This window comes from Micromesistius poutassou, assembly GCF_964030765.1.
Source record: "Micromesistius poutassou genome assembly, chromosome: 13".
Classification (NCBI taxonomy): domain Eukaryota; kingdom Metazoa; phylum Chordata; class Actinopteri; order Gadiformes; family Gadidae; genus Micromesistius; species Micromesistius poutassou.
Window position 1 is genome coordinate 7,817,999 of NC_140283.1, and position 19,610 is coordinate 7,837,608.

The 19,610-nt window shown below is 38.6% G+C and overlaps 2 protein-coding genes across 4 annotated transcripts in view; one reads left to right on the plus strand and one right to left on the minus strand.

Annotated features, from left to right (window-relative positions):
* The first annotated feature begins 599 nt into the window (after window positions 1-599).
* The window catches only part of fanca (FA complementation group A), a 56,540-nt gene continuing 37,529 nt past the window's right edge, over window positions 600-19,610 (plus strand). The window contains exons 1-25 of the mRNA XM_084477547.1: window positions 600-742; window positions 1,600-1,712; window positions 1,977-2,073; window positions 2,420-2,592; window positions 2,758-2,853; window positions 3,053-3,126; window positions 3,589-3,719; window positions 4,329-4,439; window positions 4,620-4,674; window positions 4,863-4,975; window positions 5,095-5,171; window positions 5,683-5,824; window positions 5,967-6,100; window positions 6,430-6,540; window positions 6,823-6,918; window positions 6,998-7,060; window positions 7,188-7,276; window positions 7,522-7,582; window positions 8,906-8,955; window positions 9,144-9,214; window positions 9,661-9,771; window positions 10,133-10,266; window positions 10,410-10,474; window positions 10,852-10,951; window positions 11,077-11,264. Of these exons, the coding sequence (XP_084333673.1) occupies window positions 688-742; window positions 1,600-1,712; window positions 1,977-2,073; window positions 2,420-2,592; window positions 2,758-2,853; window positions 3,053-3,126; window positions 3,589-3,719; window positions 4,329-4,439; window positions 4,620-4,674; window positions 4,863-4,975; window positions 5,095-5,171; window positions 5,683-5,824; window positions 5,967-6,100; window positions 6,430-6,540; window positions 6,823-6,918; window positions 6,998-7,060; window positions 7,188-7,276; window positions 7,522-7,582; window positions 8,906-8,955; window positions 9,144-9,214; window positions 9,661-9,771; window positions 10,133-10,266; window positions 10,410-10,474; window positions 10,852-10,951; window positions 11,077-11,264 (2,510 nt within the window). The 5' untranslated portion in view covers window positions 600-687. The remainder of the gene's footprint in view (window positions 743-1,599; window positions 1,713-1,976; window positions 2,074-2,419; window positions 2,593-2,757; window positions 2,854-3,052; window positions 3,127-3,588; window positions 3,720-4,328; window positions 4,440-4,619; window positions 4,675-4,862; window positions 4,976-5,094; window positions 5,172-5,682; window positions 5,825-5,966; window positions 6,101-6,429; window positions 6,541-6,822; window positions 6,919-6,997; window positions 7,061-7,187; window positions 7,277-7,521; window positions 7,583-8,905; window positions 8,956-9,143; window positions 9,215-9,660; window positions 9,772-10,132; window positions 10,267-10,409; window positions 10,475-10,851; window positions 10,952-11,076; window positions 11,265-19,610) is intronic.
* LOC311357563 (olfactory receptor 52E4-like) lies at window positions 13,096-19,586 on the minus strand (the record flags this gene model as incomplete). Of its 3 annotated transcripts, none has more annotated exons than XM_084477545.1 (2): window positions 13,096-13,951; window positions 19,522-19,586. In XM_084477545.1, the coding sequence occupies 2 exons, from the start codon at window positions 19,584-19,586 to the stop codon at window positions 13,096-13,098; spliced, it is 921 nt and encodes a 306-aa protein (XP_084333671.1). The 3 variants fall into 3 exon arrangements, with proteins under 3 accessions (XP_084333671.1, XP_084333670.1, XP_084333672.1); XM_084477544.1 differs by having other exon boundaries at window positions 13,096-13,910; window positions 19,472-19,586; XM_084477546.1 differs by lacking the exon at window positions 19,522-19,586 and adding an exon at window positions 16,535-16,593.

Genomic DNA, 19,610 nt, shown 5'->3' on the forward strand with positions numbered 1-19,610 from the left:
ACACACACACACACACACACACACACACACACACAGACACACACACACACACACACACACACACACACACACACACACACTAGTCTGTAAGTCCATCTGACCATGCTACTTTGTTATCATTAACCTGTTGGACCTAATTGGAGTCCCATCATTTATAATGGGATACCCATTATTTACTTTATTTATTTATTATCAGGCTCAAGTACACTTTATGTGGTAATTATGGAATCAAATGGTTAGGAATGAATAATATCAACGCACACACACACACACACACACACACACACACACACACACACACACACACACACACACACACACACACACACACACACACACACACACACACACGCACACACACACACCGCGTTTTTTTTTGGTCTGCTGTCTGCTGTGGTACTAAAAAAACACCACACACAAACTACAAAACTTGGTTGAAACCAGACTATGAAATAGGTTGAAAGAAACTCAGGGTTAGCTCTTGTCCCTCCAGCCGGATAATCTTGATTGGCTTCGGTGTCATCCAATGAGCCAGTAGAGCGCGAAGACACATGGACGTAAATGTCATAACATGGCAGTGCAGAACGAAATATTTTTAAACTAAGGATAAAAAGCATATAGATAGCTAAACACGGCTACTACAAATGGCTAGTAGTATTTAAGTTGACTTGTCACAATAACAATATAATGTCACTAAACCTAAGCTCCGTTTCTCAAAAAAGGACTCTCGAAAGCCTCCTTGGTGAGTCAAAGGGTTTGTTTCCTCTCCTCATAAAACGTAATTCATTATCATTACTGAGTGTTGAGTGTCAACACGAACACTTCTAATTTCAACTCGTTCAAACACCACCGTCATCATCAACACGCCTTCGGAGTCGCGTCGACGTCATACTTCATCTAGTTTTCTGTTGTTTCTCTGCCATCAGAGTTGTACCTTCACGTAAAATCCTAAGGCAACCTGAATTTACCGTAACCTAGGCTAATGAAAACTTTCTCGCATGAGAAACGGCAGTTTCGAACACGCCAATGTCTCCACATAATGACAAATCATTTTACGATTTAGTACTAATACAATGAAGAAGAAACCCTTACTACCAACATTTGTTCGTTTGCTTTCAAAATGGCGGGGGTCGTTGCGATGTGACGTAGAGATGAACTAGCCCTTACCGCACAATAGTATGACAGCTGTAATCTCGCATCATTTAAGGAGATTAAGTTTGAATACGATCGAGTTAGTAAGTGGATGCACAATAGATACATTTGTGACATTACAAAATAATACGCTGTTCCTATATAAAACATTGTTACTATTCTAACTATATTACTAGCACTCTATCCAAAAATATTCTTAACATTATTGATATATTTCTTAGTAGCCTACCTGATAGTTTATTTATATTAGATATGAAACTGGACCTAATTCCAATGTAAGATGTCCAGGCTGACACTTTCACATGCTATATATTTTGCAATAATATCAAACTATATGTCACACTAATATTACTGTTAACTGCCATTATATGTATCTGCAGAGAAGAAACATCATTATATTGTGAATATTGCCGGTGATGTCAACTGATATCAACATTAAATTCACAGCTGGTCGTGTGACAAAGAGGCCAAAGGCGGAGGATACCAAGGAGCTCCAAGAGGCAGCCATCCAACTGTTGTACCGACACCAGAACATCTCAGGCCTGCTCTCGGAAGTCGTGGTTAGTTGACTAAGCCGTTGTGAGAATAGTACTTAAGTTTGGTATAAAATGTATGTGAAGTGAAATGGTTGCATTGGCATTTGCACGTACTTCTTGTAGTAGTAATTATGTTTGTCCTTTGGAATACATAGGCCTTTAGTCATGTGTTTTAAAAATATTGTTCAACAATCAATTATTTCAATTGGTCCTATCTCCCTATTCATTCAATACCAACTACTGAAATGAAATGCCACTGGGTGCTTATATTCATTTTCTTCCATGAAGATTCCACGGCCTTCCGCAGAGACGTGTGTGGAAAATGCACAGCCGGAACAGACTGTCTCAGAGGTTCTTTCCTCAGCTCTTGCTGGATCACTTCTAGGTGAGTTTTTGCCATTTCCCTTCATAAACAACGTTTTTTCATAGCAGGAGCAGGAGATAGAGCAGGAGACATAGCAGGAGAAACAGTGCTTCCCTCCTAATGCCAGTAATGACATCTCCTTCTGCCCTATCCCTGAATGCTCTGGCAGCATTTCTCGGAAATGATGAATCACGTCCTAATTGGTTTTCTGTGTTTTTGTGTCTTTTGTGGGCTTGGGGTCGATCTGAATTTGCTTTTTTTCTCTTTTCATCTCTGCATGCTCAGTCTGTTTGTGTTTACGTGTAACAATGTGCATGCCAGGATTGTATTTATTTATGAATTCTTTGTATTTATATTTCATCCCTAGTGCCTGTGTTGAAGCGGCAGGCGGACAAGCTAGGCGTGTCATTGATCGCTCTCTCGGTCAGGACTATCCTGGAGAGACTGAGAATGACTTGTAATGAAGATGAGGAAGATGATGATTATGAAACTAAAGAGGGCAATGGGGTCAAGAGAGTACTGCTCACCTCTTGTCAGCGAGTAAGTATTGGAATGATTGGCTTGTATTGTGGATACTATGCAAAACATGTCTTGAGTAAGATTCTATATTTTGAAGATGTCCGTGAAACGTGAAGAGGGCCATTGCATTTCGGTAGTTCCAAAGTAAACATGTGGTTCTTCTATGTGTGAACGTGATCCCTCCAGGTTCAGCTGTGTTCACTGCTGCTCGCAACCAGAGAGCTGCTATCTCTCGGAGCCTTCTGCCCCAAGCTCTTTTGGCAGGAGTACACAAAGCATCAGGTGTGTTAATGAGCGTCAGTATGTTCTTATGTATGTGAAATTGTGGGTATGCTTGTAATGTTTATGGTTTGAATATGTGCAAATTGTTGTGCATAAGAGTATGAACAGGTTCACATTCACATTCATTCAAGTTTTTTGTCTCAAAAAAGTATTTATTTATAATTGAACTATTTTAATTTAATTATTTTGTCTCCTCTAGACACAGTACAAGCTAGAGGTCGCACACCACCTTTACGCTCAGGACATCCTGAGCATCAAATACATTTTAGAGAGGTAAAGTGATCTTTAATCTTCTTATGTTACTCAAAAAACCACATACTGGTACAAAAAGATAAGCGTTCCTTCTGTTTCCCTTGCGGCTTATCCGTCATGTCACGGTGACAAGGGTGATTTGCAATATGCTTTTTATGATATGCAGTTGGTGTTGTGTGAGGTTGCTTAAACAAAGGAGTTTGGTTCCTTTTTCATCAAGCATAAAGAAAGTTACTTTGCAAAATAGTTAAATCCTCTGAGATTCACTTAAGCTTCAGTTAAATACAACACCAATTCTTTTTGTGTAGCAGCCCAGTACCACAGATCCCTTTTGTTAAAGGCTGTGTAATTAAATCATGATTTAAATCATCAGAAACTGTAACCTGTAAAATTGGTTTTATCATATAACATATTTAGTTTGTAGAGTCTACCTTCCCCAAACCAGCAGAACCACATCTCTGTCCATCTGTCTCGTCTCTGCAGCGATGAAGAAGCGAGGGTGTGGATGGTGGCTGGGTTGAAGGCTCTCTGTAGTAGGACATTACTGCAGGCCCAACAGGAGGAGGAGCAGGAGGTGGAAGAGGAGAGAGACATTCAGCAGGCAGTTCTTTCCTGTAAGAGATGTCATATGCCTCGTCTGGCTGAGGAAAAGGCAGTTTGGGTGGCATCTTCTGTAGTTTTTCATCATTATGAACCAAAACATTTACTCTCTTATGAGCACTCAAAAGTCTTCAATCTGTTTCTGATTTGACATGACATCATTTAATAGATATATGCACAAGCAAGTTTCATAAAAAAATTATTGGTGTCTTCAGCATGACCATGACATTTTATGTGCTATGTGTATTTTTAATTTTTAATTTAATTATTTTGAACATAGCCTGTTTGGACTACATTCAACAACAGCAGGAGTAGGGTTTGTTTATAGGTTGTTGTTACTGAGAAATGTGTGAAAGCTAAAGTGCGATCATTTGCATTTATTTATTCGCATACATTTTTTTACATTTTACCCAGTGTCTGAGCTTAAATGCTAGACTGTCAGGACAAAATGATCAAACATTTTGTAATCATTTCTGAATCGACACCTACGTCTACCTGAACTTGATAGTGATATGTGAAACCTACAACAATATGTGTCTTCAAAACGCCTATCAAGGCTATTGTTATTACATATATAACATACGTATATTGTTATGGAATGGTTGACTGTGTGTGTATTGCAGCAGTAGTGGGGGTCCTGGTGGGGACAGGCTTTGAGGAGAACCAGGGCCCATTGGGACCTAGCAGGAGGACCTCAGTCACCTGCTGCTCTATACTGGACGACATGCTCTATTGTGAGTCTTGTTTCCCTCCCAGCTATGCTAGTCATGATAGATTCTTCAACTACCTTTATTTTTTCTAAAAAAGTATGTACACAAGTGGACGCCTATTTGAATTCCCCTAACCATGGAACATTAAACTGTCTGAGCATAATGGACAGCATAATGGATATCACTTTCTCTCTGGGCTCCTAGACAGCTTGGATAGGTTGCATGCCCAGCCATGCGGTGAGGCAGCAGTAGAGAATTGGTGAGTACTCAGGCTTACTATGGAGACAAAGTGCATCGGTCCTACTCAGTAGAACCACTGTGAGAAAAAGCTGCTACATGATAGACTGACCATGGAGCATAACACTCCGTATCATAATGGTAATGATGGTCTCTTCTGGTCTCTATTTTCAAAAAGTAAGTCTCCCTGTACATGTCCCTCCTGCACAGGATCCAGCTGCTGGATGCATCTCTGTGTGGCACGTCAGCGTCGCCAGAAGCCCTGCGCCGCTTCTTCATGCACAGCCTCACACAGACACTCACCTACAAACCTCGCCTTAAAGGTGGCCCACCAGCGACCTGTCCCGCTGAAACACTCCATCCGGCCCCCTAAGCCAACACTTCTTTACCCCATTCAAGGCACGCCATGTCTTGAAATGTCTCCTTTTGCCTCCTCCCACAGTGTCAGATGCCATCGCTATGCAGAACGACTGGAGCTTTGCTAAAACCAGCAGGTTGCTGACTGTCCTGTTTCGTAAGGTGAAACATCTTTTCATATTGCATGTTGACCGAGCCGTACGGCGATGGAGGTGTGCATGTCTACAACGTTGCATGAGAGCATGTACCCTTTGGCAACCTGCTTTGGGAAAACGAGTGTCTCTCGTACTCCGCCTCTGAATTCCACAGCCCCCTGTGAAAGCCTGAGTTACGGGTAAAGGCTGTCCAGGATTCTCTTTTCTCTCTCAGGCCACTGCTTTTTTCTGTTGGAAAATAAATGTGCCAGGCGCAAACACTGGGATTTACACTTGAATATGGAATGCATATAAGTGAATGTCTACACTACAGAAAGGGTCATCTTTAGGTGCTTCATGGATGTAGAAATAAATCCTCAAAAATATACTTTTGCAGTCTGAACTGCAATTAACCCACCACTAAATCCACACTTTAGTGAATAAACGTTTGCATCATGTTGCATTTTTTAATTAAATGTATTAATCAGCAAGCCTTGGTGTGTGTGTGTGTGTGTGTGTGTGTGTCTTGCCTTATACAGCTGGCCATAGTCTTCAGTGTGGAGGACTTGCTCCATCAGCTGCAGCAGGTGTTGGAGACTCACGAAGTGAACTGGCAGAATGTCCTCAGCTTCTTATCCACACTGCTGGTCTTCAACCCTGATGCCCAGCCCTGCCTCAAAGGTCCCTACATAATATCATGATCTGTATCATTGAATGTAGTTGACTGCTTAGTTACACAGGAAATACATTTAGTAAAATCCAATGCTTTGGATTGACCTGAAGGACTGAAGGATATACAACCCTCTCTCTCTGCCTCTTCCAGACATGCTGGGCCAGTTGCTGACTTCAGCATTTGAAGGCTATGATCTAGAGAACATGATTACAGCCTTCTTGCTGGCTCGCCAGGGGGCCCTGGAGGGCCCCAGCTTCTTCCCCTCCTACAGCGAATGGTTTAAGGTTAGTCCTCCCCTGACCCAAGTCCCAGACAACCACTGTCCTCTCACTGAGCAGCTTAATCTGCACTGGTTTAGACCAAGAGCCACATGTGAACATCACATTTTATTTGGATTGTGTTTCGGCCCTTCATGATCTAATTTTCCATAACATAATTTAACAATATACCCCTGATCACAAACAAAATCAATGACGCCAGTAAATTTAACTTGAATTTACTTTTCCCCAGAAATTGTATTTTAAAACCTTTCTGAACTTTATACTTATCGTTTGAAATTACTTTATAATCACATATCACACTTAATGTATAATTCCTTTCTACTTTATATTAGCTGTCTTTTGGTGGACATAGCAGTTACCATGGGAGCAGCAAAAAATCGTTGGTGTTCCTGCTGAAGTTCCTGTCCGACCTGGTGCCCTTTGACCCCCCACAGTACCTCAAGGTAACCCTACACCACTATAGCTATAACCAACAAGATCCTAGAGGTTAACTGTGTGTAGGTACACAGTACAATTGATCTGATCCCAGCCACCACAATTTCCATCATCCTAATCATCTTCTCAGCCCTCAGCTGTTGCACATGTTCCTATCCTTCCTATCTTTTTGTTTTTTTGTTGAATACTTTATTGCGTTCATTCATTCAATTTTCCGGAACTTATGTCAATCATAGTTAGTTATTTACATTTCTGAAGAACACATTTTCTCCTGATCCTTCCTATCTTAGGTTCACATGCTGCACCCCCCCTACACAGCAGTGAAGCACCGCAGTCTACTGCAGGAGTACGTCTCCCTTGCTAAGACCAGGCTGGCCGACCTCAAGGTGAGGTTGTAAATTATCTAGATATCTAGACAAATAGCTAAATACCTAGGCCAGATTCCTAATAGCATTCCTTCTGTAGGTGTCAGTGGAGGACATGAGTATGTACGAAGATGTTTCTGGGGCCACTGGAGAACCGGGGAAGGTGACAGTGACTCAGTGGTTGGGCTCAAATAATGCACTTTTTGTCTAAACAATACAACTTGGTTGATACTGGGTCTTTGATGAGTGTATGCTGTTGTATGTGTGTATGTGGATTACTATTTCCTTAGCACCAGTGTCAAGCCTTACAGGATGTGGAGAAGGCATTGTCTCTGTTCACGACCACAGGAAGAATCTCTGCCACGGTCATGGAGGCCAGGTATTTTAATGTCACGACAACAATACAGTTTCTGTCCGAATTACAATGCAAGATTATGACCCTACCTGCTTCATAACAGTTTTTTCTTTTAATATCACTGTATTCACTAAATCTAAGTGTAGAACAACAAATAAAATATTATGGCCACTTATTTACACTTTGACACAACCCGTACACCACAATGGGAGAAGTAAAATGACTGAGTTAAAGATGGATGACTGCCTCTTTCCAATCTCTGTGAACAGTATTTTCCGGAGGCCATATTTCCTCAACCGGTTTCTCCCAGCCCTGATGACACCACGTGTGGTGAGACACACGTTTAGTCTGCCCCGACTGCATGGAATATCAGATTTGCATGCATGTTTCACAGTACCTCAATTCACATATGGGATTTGGAAACAAAATAGTAAAACATGAAATGCCAAAATACATTTGAGTTCATTAATCAGACAGTTGCATTTCAGTTTTAGTTTGAAGAGTTTGGAACTGTACGATACAATACAACTTTATTGTCAGCTTACACTGAAATTTGTTTTGCCTCCATGGCGTCTCCGTTCAAGATACACAACGAGACATACAATATAGGACTAGTCACAAGAACAGAAAGTAAAGAACAAAAACAAAAAAAAAACATACCCTCTGAATTATCAATACTGATTTAGCAGCAGGACAGACTGATGTACAAAAGAGTTCTTCAGTCTGTTTTTCTTAAATTTGGGGACTCTAAACCGCCTCATGGAGGGCATCAGTTCATATTCTCCATTTCAAACATGTAAGGGGTCAGAGGAGATACTTTTCGCCAGTCTAAGCATGCTCTTGGTCTGGGCATCTTTAAAGGAGTGTAACACGGTCTCAACAGGCCTACCAGTAATTTTAGCGCAGATCTTAATTTGGCTATAAAGTTTGTTTTTATAGGCTATAGATAGGCTGTTAAACCAGGCCGTGCTACAGTACAACATCACAGTTTGAACAACAGACGTATAAAAGAGAGACAAAATCGGACTGCTAGCACCAAACGATCTAAGTCTGCGTAGGGAATAGATACACTGCTGTACCCTCTTACAAATATAGTCAATATGAGAGGACCATGATAAGGTTGCATCTATCATCACCCCCAGATATTTGTAAGATGGAACTTGTTCAATATCAATACCATGGATAGCCACAGGCGGTGTTGTACCACCAGGAGCAAGACCAAAAATGATTTCCTTTTTTTTTGTCACACCAATCCACTAGCCGGTCAACACTACACTGGTACTGTCTCGGGTCATCACTGTCAGTCAAAAAAAAAAATCATCAGCGATATTAAGGTAGAATCATCTGAATATTTCAACCCTATCTAATGCATCCCTGGGGTGCCCCAACTCTGGTCTTGATGGGGGAGGACAGTGTCTTATTAACCTTTACATGCTGAGTCCTGTCAGTGAGAAACGTATGATAAAACTGAATAACAAAAGGGTAAATGTGTAACTGAACCATTTTAGTGAGAAGCAAGTCCGGCTGTATGGTATTGAATGCGGATGAAAAATCTAGGGAAAGTCCTCTAGCATAGGATTTTGGTTTTTCGAGATACTTACTGTCCAGCTGGAGTCTTCCAAATGTTAACTCTGTGTATATGACTGTTTGCAGCTTCCTTTGAAGGCTGACCTTAAGATGAGTTTCATTGATGCCCTAAAAAAGTGAGTAACAAAATGTCAAACATGCCAACATCAGGATGAATGATATAAAAAATACAATTTGATTTTGGTCAATTGAAAATCTAAGTCATACTGTCTACACAGACGGCACACACAGAATCCTTCGGACAGCTTCGTTGTACAACAATGAATGTTGAACATTGCTTAAATAATGTTTGTGTTTTCTTCAGAACTGAAAAGATTCCTGCCGGCCAGTACTCTTCTTATGTTGAGGCATGTCAGAGGCAGAGACAGCAGAACAGTGGGTATCTTATCTTATCTCCTGTATGTTGTCTGTACTACTAGTACTACTACTAGTACCAGTACTAGTATTAGTACCAGTACTAGTACCGGTACTAATACTACTACTATATAGCCTACATCGTCCAATATTACACATGACTACAACAAGAACAACACAAAGCTTATTCATATGAAGTGGCAATGGTGAACTCTATATATGTATCTTTGTCTTGCTTGTTAGACTTTGTAATTATCCTTAATATGGTATTGTTAGCCAATTGGTTACATTGCAAGTACCGCATTGGACTAACCTTTACTGTGTGTGTGTGTGTGTGTGTGTGTGTGTGTATGCGCGCACACATGCTTGTGGAAGGAAACCATACCCCTCTGCAGATTGTTGTTTTCTATTCTAACACATATTTGTGTGTAAGGGGACTCTGAGTTGAATGTGTTGTGTGTCCCCAGAGAAAGGGACATCATGTATAGAGAAATATGACGGTGATAGTGATCCTCTGGAGGGGTTAAATGTTCAGCTGAAAGCGTTAAGGAGGCTGGTCACCGTGGGTGAAGATGGAGGTAAGATGAGATGGAACGCACACACACACACACATACGCACGCACACGCACATGCACATGCACATGCACAAGCTCACCCTGACCAAGACGTATGGAAGACTCAGTCACGACACAAAAAAGCCACACAAAAGGAATCACATTATGTAGCTATACACCTTTTTTAAACCAACCTTCTAATTGTAAGTGTTATCAATGTTCTGCACTTTCTTTTAGAAAGTTGGTCTTGAAATGTGACAAGTACTACAATTTTGATTGTATGACTCAACTCTTCTAAATCTCACTTTGGATAAAATCATCTGCTTAAAATGTACCAAATGTAAACTCACCTACCTTCTTTCTCTGGTGGTCACACCCACTACAGAGTTCTCTGCACAGCTGGCCAGGATCTCTCACACCCTGGGCGTTATCTTCCCAGACCGGGCCAGCGACAAGGAGGAACCGCGGGTCATCAAGCTTCACATAGATGTGCCTCTGACGTGCAAGCTGCATGTCAATGTATGCACACGGCTTAGCTCACGATTCCTCCAGTTCTCAGTTGGTGCAAGCCAGTGCAGGCTTGATGACAACCAGTGATGTAATTTTGTCTGGTTGTGGGTGTTAGTTCCCATCTCACATGATGTTTCCAATGTGATCCCCAGGTGGTGGACAGTATCCTGAGAACCTTCTGCCAGTGTCTTTTAGATGCATCTAGTCCACCCAATAGGTAGGAGCCTACACCACAGGGGCCTCAGGCTATACATGCAGCAATAATAGTATAATTATCCTCTTCATGCATTTCAGTGATCAATAAATCTGACACTCTCTGACATCGATAATCTCTATAATATAATATCCTTGATCTCTATAATTACAACCATGGGGTAAATTGTATTAGACATTTGAAACAAGGAACAAGGAATTACAAATACAAATCTAGTTGACAATGCAAGTTGCCATACAACTTCTATCCAAAAAGTGATATCTGGGGGACTACATTGTCTATTTTGTGCTGATGGACACATATGTTGAACTTGTTATGTTTTTTTTTTTAAATAACATACTTGTAGCATAGTTCACCATGTCTCCTGTGCACTTCTCCAGACAAAGTCAGTGGGCAGCCCAGTATGTCAATGTCCTGCTTGGTCACACAGAGCTAGTCTCTGTCTTGATGCACAGACTCTGGGACCTGTTTCATAACCAGGTAACATGTAGCTCTAGCTCTTCATTCTTAGCATCCGATTTTCAATGCTCAACATTTCCCTGTTCTAGTATTGTTTCCCATATAATATATATCTTCTTTTTTTCTTTACCCCTATCTGTCCTAAGGGGGCATCACTGACCACTTCCCATTTACTGGGTCTGGCTGCTATTGTAGTCCACCTCCATGCCTCTCGCACCCATAGTCCTCTGGTGCAGATGATGCCCTTAGTGGTGTTCCGGACAGACCCGCTCACAGAGGCCCTGAGCACTGCCTTCCTCTGCAACACACAAGACAACATGCTCTTCTGTGTCAGGTGAGAGACTCGATAAGGGGGTGTGTGCATTGCAAAGAGTCTGACGTATCTGAAAATACAAGTTAACATGTTCATTATTGTATTTTTAAAGAACGTATTATCTATATTAAAACTAGGTTAGGACATTTATTTTAAAGGAATTTTTTATCGTATTTGTTGAAATTCTCTTTACATCCTGACAGCTGGATAATTTCAGAATCTATCTTACTCTGGCTGTTTTCTCCAAATTGACTAATCAATCTTTCAAATTTCACTTAATTGAACAAATTAAAATCTATGATATTGCATTGATTGTGTTGGATATGATGCTGACAGGTGGTACAATGACTACTGAATATTGTTTTTCGCCAGCAAGCATACTCTTAAATATTAAATATATGAATATATAAATATACATATATAAAAAGTAGACTATTTATATATAGGCTAATTGTTTTTCACATCTGGACGTTTGTGCGCGTGTGTGTGTGTGTGTATTATCGAAAAACAGCAATTTTCTAAAATGTATTAGAATATCAGGTATTACAATAATACAGATAAAGCATACAGGCTCCCTACAGACTATAATTAATAATTATTTACCTTTTGAGGTAGTCAATAAATGGGTATGTTCAGAAATCTATTGGGTGCTTTAGATTTATAGAAGCGTATTCTCTCCATCTGTATGATTATGATCATTTCAGTGAGCCATTTCTTAAAACATGGGGGTATAGGGAATTTCCAATATGTTAGAATCATTTTCATACCACTTTGAATTGAATAAATTTTTACCTGACATTAATTGAGCAAGTTTTGATTCTGGTCAAACCGTCATTCCAAATGTCATCAGACAAAATTAGATATCAGGTGTCTCGAGTCCAGATAAAACTGCAAGAGCTCATTAAATAGGCAACTCTCTGTCATATTTCTTACACATAATAATAATTTGGAGATAATGAAAGATGTTGGAAGTGGAGATGTTCACTTTTGTTTTCAGCTGACTAAATTATGCAAACTCTTTGTCTATATACATTTCCAAGGGTCGCAGGTCCCCTGTCCCTCCATATAGCAAATGCCCCATCTGTCTGAGTTGGTGGTTATGACATATAGGAGTGTATAAAGAAACATTTGGCAGTTTGTTAACACATCTCATCTGATTCAGGATCCTATGGGAGTTTCTTCAAATGTAATTATTACCGATACATTTTGGGGATTCTGTCTTAGGAGAAAGTGAAGTACACAGGGAGGAACTACTCACTGTTGTGGTCTCATGTCTAGCCAATAGTAAACCTAAATCTATATACAAAATTTGAGTTTTCTAAATGTCGGCAATGAATCTGAATCTAGGTGACAAACGACACATAACAAATGTTTACGAAAAACTGTATTTATTTGACATAATAAAGCATAATAAAAAAATCAAATGCACACAAGGCAAGGGTTTTAAAATGTATGCCATATATTTAAATGTGTATTACCATAACTGTAATGACATATTAGATAAGTCACATAATGAATGAAAATGCTTCAAGGTACTGTAGGTAAGATTTGAGAGGGTAAAGAGAAAAAGAGAGCAAGACTTCTCCTGCCATTTGAGTGGCTTAAAATTGGAATGGTCTTGTACAGAAAAATGTGCACTGTCAAACACAACAGATATTCTCACAAACCGTTTCCCTCACTAACAGCTGATGGTTGGCTATGGCATTTCTATCAAATTCCAAATCAACATGTGGTCAGAATGTGAGATAAGTCATGCACTTGGATATCTAGCAGCAGTATATCTTTTTGGTTTCAGATTCAAGTGAAGTAATAGTATTCCTCTGTCTAGAGTAGCTCATTGTCTGACAAACATTTATTTCAGCTTGAATAGTGCTACAATATGTTGAGATATCTCTTGCATTTTAAATCCATACATGAGAGGATTGAAGAGAGGAGGTATCACAACATACAGGAGAGATACTATAAGACGAACAATATGCGGTATGCCAGAAGGAATTCGATTTTGAATGACTTCAAACATAATGATAATGGTGAAGTTCAGAAATATAACCAGGTGGGGGAGACATGTGTTAAGAGCTCCTCTCCTAAAGTCCCTGGAGCTCCTCAGACAAATGAACAATATTCTTGTGTAAGAAAACACAATAAATATTAGATGTGGAAGTATTGAAAGTACCATTGCAAAAAGCCCATATGCATTGCTTATGGTTGAGTCCCCACACCCCACTTTGACAAGCGAATAGTTATCACAAGTAATTCTCATCAACACAAACTTGCATAGTCCTATATTAGTTGACAAAATAATAGCAATTCCAATTTTACAACAAGGTAAACAAAAAGCCAAAAACAAAATTAATTTGACAGTTTGTGTCCTGACAAGGGAGTGGTATTGGAGAGGTCTACATATTGATACATACCTATCAAAAGCCATCGCTGACAAGAGTGTGAATTCACAACCAGCATACACGTATACTAAAAAGCTCTGTAACCGGCAGGCAGGGCGAGATATAGTTTGGGTTGCTGACAGAAGATCCACAATAAGTTTGGGATAGACGGTTATGCTTCCAAACAGGGCGTTCATCAGCAAAGCAGCAACAAAAATATACATGGGTTTGTGAAGGCTTTCATGGACATAGATGACGTATAAAACAACGGTATTACTGCAGATAATTAGAATGAAGAGCAGGAGAGTCATTGAGAAATATAAATATCTATATTTTGACTTATTATTGCACATGTGTACTTTATGCTTTGATATCAGTTTTATTTAAAACTTCCAAAATAGTAGAAATAACAAGCTATTGGCCAATTTATTCCCTCAATTATATGCATTTGTTGTGATGAGCTCATATTTTATTCTGTGTAGAGCGTACACAAAACACATGTTGGTTGTAAAAAATGTCAAATCCATATGCAGTTAGATCCATGAACGAAAGTTGAAGTTACCCTATCACTAAAGGTACTCACAGCTCAAAGTAGGACCTGGGAGTGCGTTACCTTGACCTACTGTTAGCCAAGAGTAGGACCCGGCTTTTAGGAGTGGAAGAAGTTACTATTATACAACCATATCAGCCGTCAATCAAAAGTTTGAAGACATTATTGCAGTATTTCTAACATGAAAATATAGGTATATAGCTTTTAAATTCAATAGCTATTGCTTTTCTGAAAAGGTAAAGGCCTATATAAAGAGCTTCACAAGGTGGAGAACCAAAAAAATGAATGTCTCGCCATAGACCCTGAATGTGACGTGACGCAGTAGTAACAGGAAGAAAGTTCAGACAATATCCAGACGTGTGTTACTATCATGACATGTTAGGATGTATGGTCTCGGCTTGGTCTCAGTATGGGAGGGGATGGTGCAAGTGAATTAAGTGTGTGATATGCACAGTTCTGTAGGAATTTTAGCGCAGATAGTTAATTTTATTCTTTGTTTGTCAAATACAGTTTTGGTGTAGGCTACTGGAGAAAGAGATGAATTTAGCACGATTATTTACCAATCCCTACAGCAAACAGGCGTTCCCCTAAATTCATATTTTACTTAAATAGAATATTATTCACAGAACACCAATATTGCACAATCATCATCTCTTTGAATGCAAACGTATTTCTAGTTTATAGCTAATTTCTGAGAAGCAATTAAAAATTGACCATAGGCAGGGTAGAAATAGCTAAACTTGTCAGAATGTTGGTTAACCCTTGGCAATACTAATTGTATATATCTTTAACATTGGAAAAGAAAAGTGTTAACTGAAAAATAATGAGAAATACGTTTAAAAAATATATATATGTTGCTGTGCAGATAGAAACACTCTTTATTCTTGCTAGAGCACCCTTCTACAGGCAGACCAACAGACAGTTGGAGGAAACAAGAATGGGTGAGGAGAATTTCTGAGAAGGTTGTAGATTGGCTATTGCAGATCAGATGTTGTGAGACATTTGTTTATTAGGCAGACCTGTCAAATCGCTTTGTAGGAGGACAGAGATGACTGTTCATTTTAACAACTATTAGTCTATAAATGACAGTCACAAATACACAACAGAGTTTACAACATCAGTATTGATTAAACAAATCTAACTTTGTATTTTAATACACTTGTATTTTCATACACTTGAAACAGTATGCAGTTATTATGTTGAGTGACAGTTAAATAGCATAATTAAAGCAAAATTGAATGCACACAAAGCACATTGTCTTATTAAATATATACTATGTATATTTGAATGAATATTACCATATCTGACCTGTAATAAGGACCATATATTAGATTAGTTGCATTATAAATTACAATTCTTCAAGGTACTGTAGGTAAGATTTGATTTAAGAGAGCGCAAAGAAAAGAGCAAAAGAGAGTAAGACTTTCAAAATAAAACAACCCAAAAAAATCCACTCCCGTTATAGTAGTCCTCTGTCTAGTAGCTTATTGTCTGTCAAATACTGTTATTTCAGCTTGAATAGTGCTACAACACGTTGAGATATCGCTTGCATTTTAAATCCATACATGAGAGGATTGAAGAGAGGAGGAATCACAACATACAGGAGAGATACTATAAGACGAACAATGTGTGGTATGCCAGAAGGGATACGATTTTGAATGATTTCAAACATAGCAATTATGGTAAAGTTCAGAAATATAACCAGGTGGGGGAGACAGGTGTTAAGAGCTCCTCTCCTGAAATCCCTGGAGCTCCTCAGACAAATGAACAATATTCTTGTGTAAGAAAACACAATAAATATTAGATGTGGCACTATAGCAAGTACCATTACAGAAAGCCCATATGCATTGCTTATGGTTGAGTCCCCACACCCCACTTTGACAAGCGAATAGTTATCACAAGTAATTCTCATCAACACAAACTTGCAAAGTCCTATATGAGTTGACAAAATAACAGCAATTCCAATTTTACAACAAGGTAAACAAAAGGCCAAAAACAAAATGAATTTGACAGTTTGTGTCCTGACAAGGGAGTGGTATTGGAGAGGTCTGCATATTGATACATACCTATCAAAAGCCATCGCTGCCAACAGTGTGAATTCGCAAGCAGCATACACGTAAATTAAAAAGCTCTGTAACCGGCAGGCAGGTTGGGATATAGTTTGGGTTGCTGACAGAAGATCCACAAGAAGTTTGGGATAGACTGTTATGCTTCCAAATAGGGCGTTCATCAGCAGAGCAGCAACAAAAATATACATGGGTTTGTGAAGGCTTTCATGTACATAGATGACGTATAAAACAACGGTATTACTGCAGATAATTAGAATGAAGAGCAGGAGAGTCATTGAGAAATATAAATATCTATATTTTGAAAGCTGTACATGCCCTCCAAGTATAAGATATGTATTGTTGTAATCCATCTGGAATCAATGTTTGAGTGCAATTTAGGTATTGTCCTTCTGTTTTTTTTTTGCCTCAGTGCACAGAGGATATCTAAAAAATATATATGGAACTGTTCTACAAATATGGGTACAGGTTGCTTCTGTTATCAAGCCCTTGAGAGCTTTTACAGCACTCTTTGATTGTTAGGTGGTTTGCTCATTTTATTTTTTATTCTAATTCTCAGTGGATCTCATTATAATCCCTCCTTCATGTCAGGTTTTCCCTAAAGAAGATGGACCTCAATCTTCGAGTATAATTTATTATTGCATCATGTATACTCGTATACTACATGTGTACTTGTTTATGCTTTGATATCAGTTTTATTTAAAACGTCCAAAATAATAGAAATAATAAGCTATTAGCCAACAAGAAGCAGTATTTTTATATATTCGCTCAATGATTTGCATTTGTTATGTGATGATGAGCTCATATTTCATTCTGTGTAGAGCATACACAAAAAACATGATGGTTGTAAAAAATATAAAATCCATTTGCAGTTAGATCCACAAACCTCATGATTTCACAAGTGACCTTGAAATGTCCAAAAACATATTTTTTACTGCAGCTTCCCCATGGAAATGTGAGGATTTTTTAAAAACCTTTAACTGTTGGGCACATGTGACCACGAGCCCATAGCTATCAAGCCTCTCAGAATTACTCCTAGGAATTGCACCAAAGTTAACCTATCACTAAAGGTAGTAGTGGGAGACATTACAATTGTACAACCATATCAGCCGTATATCAAAATTTTTAAACCATTTTTGTGTTTTTATTTTAACAATACAATATAGTTAAATAGCTTTTAAATTCAATCGCTATTGCATTTTCTGAAAAGATTTAGGCCTAGACCTTTGCATCTGTCACAAAATGACAGGAGAAACGGATGGATACATTTTGTGGAGTTTGGTCTTAGAATAGTGGTAGTAATCTATTGACCACTTTGAATTGAATCAGTTTGTACCTGACATTAATTAAGCAGGTTTTGATTCTGGTCAAACCGTCATTTCAAATGTCATCAGACAAAATGAGATATCAGGTGTTTTGAGTCCAGATGAAGCTGCAAGAGCTCATAAAATAGGCAACTTTCTGCCATGGTTTCAAAACGTCTTTCACATAATGCCTAATTTAGAGATAACGAAACATGTTGGAGTTAGAGAAGTTCACTTTTGTTTTGAGCTAGCTAAATTATGCAAACTCTGTCTAGATAAATTTCCAAGGGTCGCAAGTCCTCTGTCCCTCCATACAGCAAATGCCCCATCTGTCTGAGATGGCAAAAAGGACTGGTTATGTCATATAGGAATGTATAAAGAAACATTTGGCAGTTTGTTAACACATATTATCTGATTCAGGATCCTAAAAGAGTTTCTTCAAATCTAATTATTACCGATACATTTTTCTGGAGATTCTGTCTTGGAAGTAAGTGAAGTACACCGGGAGGAATTATTCACTGTTGTGGTCTCATGTCTAGCCAATAGTGAACAATCTATATAAAACAAAATTTGGGTTTTCTAAATGTCTGCAGTAAATCTAACCTGAGGCGACAAAAGACACAACAGTTTTTACGAAAAACTGTATTTATTTAACATTATTTTAGATAATAAAGCATAATAAAAAAATGCACACAAAGCAAATGTTTTTTAAAATGTATGCCATATATTTAAATGTGTATTACTATAATTGTAATGACATATTAGATAAGTCACATAATGAATGAAAATGCTTCAAGGTGCTGTAGGTAAGATTTGAGAGGGTAAAGAGAAAAAAGAAAAGAGAAAAACTTCTCCTGCCATTTGAGTGGCTTAAAATTGGAATAGTCACATACAGAAAAAGTTGCACTGTCAAACACAACAGATATTCTCACAAACCGTTTCCCTCACTAACAGCTGATGGATGGCTATGGCATTTCTATCAAATTCCAAATCAACATGTGGTTAGAATGAGATAATTCATGCACTTGGACATCTAGGAGCAGTATATCTTTTTGGTTTCAGATTCAAGTGAAGTAATAGTATTCCTCTGTCTAGAGTAGCTCATTGTCTGACAAATAATGTTATTTCAGCTTGAATAGTGTTACAATATGTTGATATATCTCTTGCATTTTAAATCCATACATGAGAGGATTGAAGAGAGGAGGAATCACAACATACAGGAGAGATACTATAAGACGAATAATATGTGGTATGCCAGAAGGAATTCGATTTTGAATGACTTCAAACAAAACGATTATGGTGAAGTTCAGAAATATAACAAGGTGGGGGAGACAGGTGTTAAGAGCTCCTCTCCTGAAGTCTGTGGAGCTCCTCAGACAAATGATCAATATTCTTATGTAAGAAAACACAATAAATATTAGATGTGGAAGTATTGAAAGTACCATTGCAAAAAGCCCATATGCATTGCTTATGGTCGAGTCCCCACACCCCGCTTTGACAAGCGAATAGTTATCACAAATAATTCTCATCAACACAAACTTGCATAGTCCTATATTAATTGACAAAATAATGGCAATTCCCATTTTACAAATAGGCAAACAAAAGGCCAAAACCAAAATTAATTTGACAGTTTGTATCCTGACAAGGGAGTGGTATTGGAGAGGTCTGCATATTGATACATACCTATCAAAAGCCATCGCTGACAAAAGTGTGAATTCGCTAGCACCATAAACGTATGTTAAAAAGCTCTGTAACCGGCAGGCAGGTTGGGATATAGTTTGGGTTTCTGACAGAAGATCCACAAGAAGTTTGGGATAAACGGTTATGCTTCCAAACAGGGCGTTCATCAGCAAAGCAGCAACAAAAATATACATGGGTTTGTGAAGGCTTTCATGTACATAGATGACATATAAAACAACGGTATTACTGCAGATAATTAAAATGAAGAGCAGGAAAGTAATTGAGAAATATAAATATCTATATTTTGACAACTGTACATGCCCCCCAAGTATAAGATATGTAATGTTGTAATGAATATCCATCTGAAATCAATGTTTGAGTGCAAT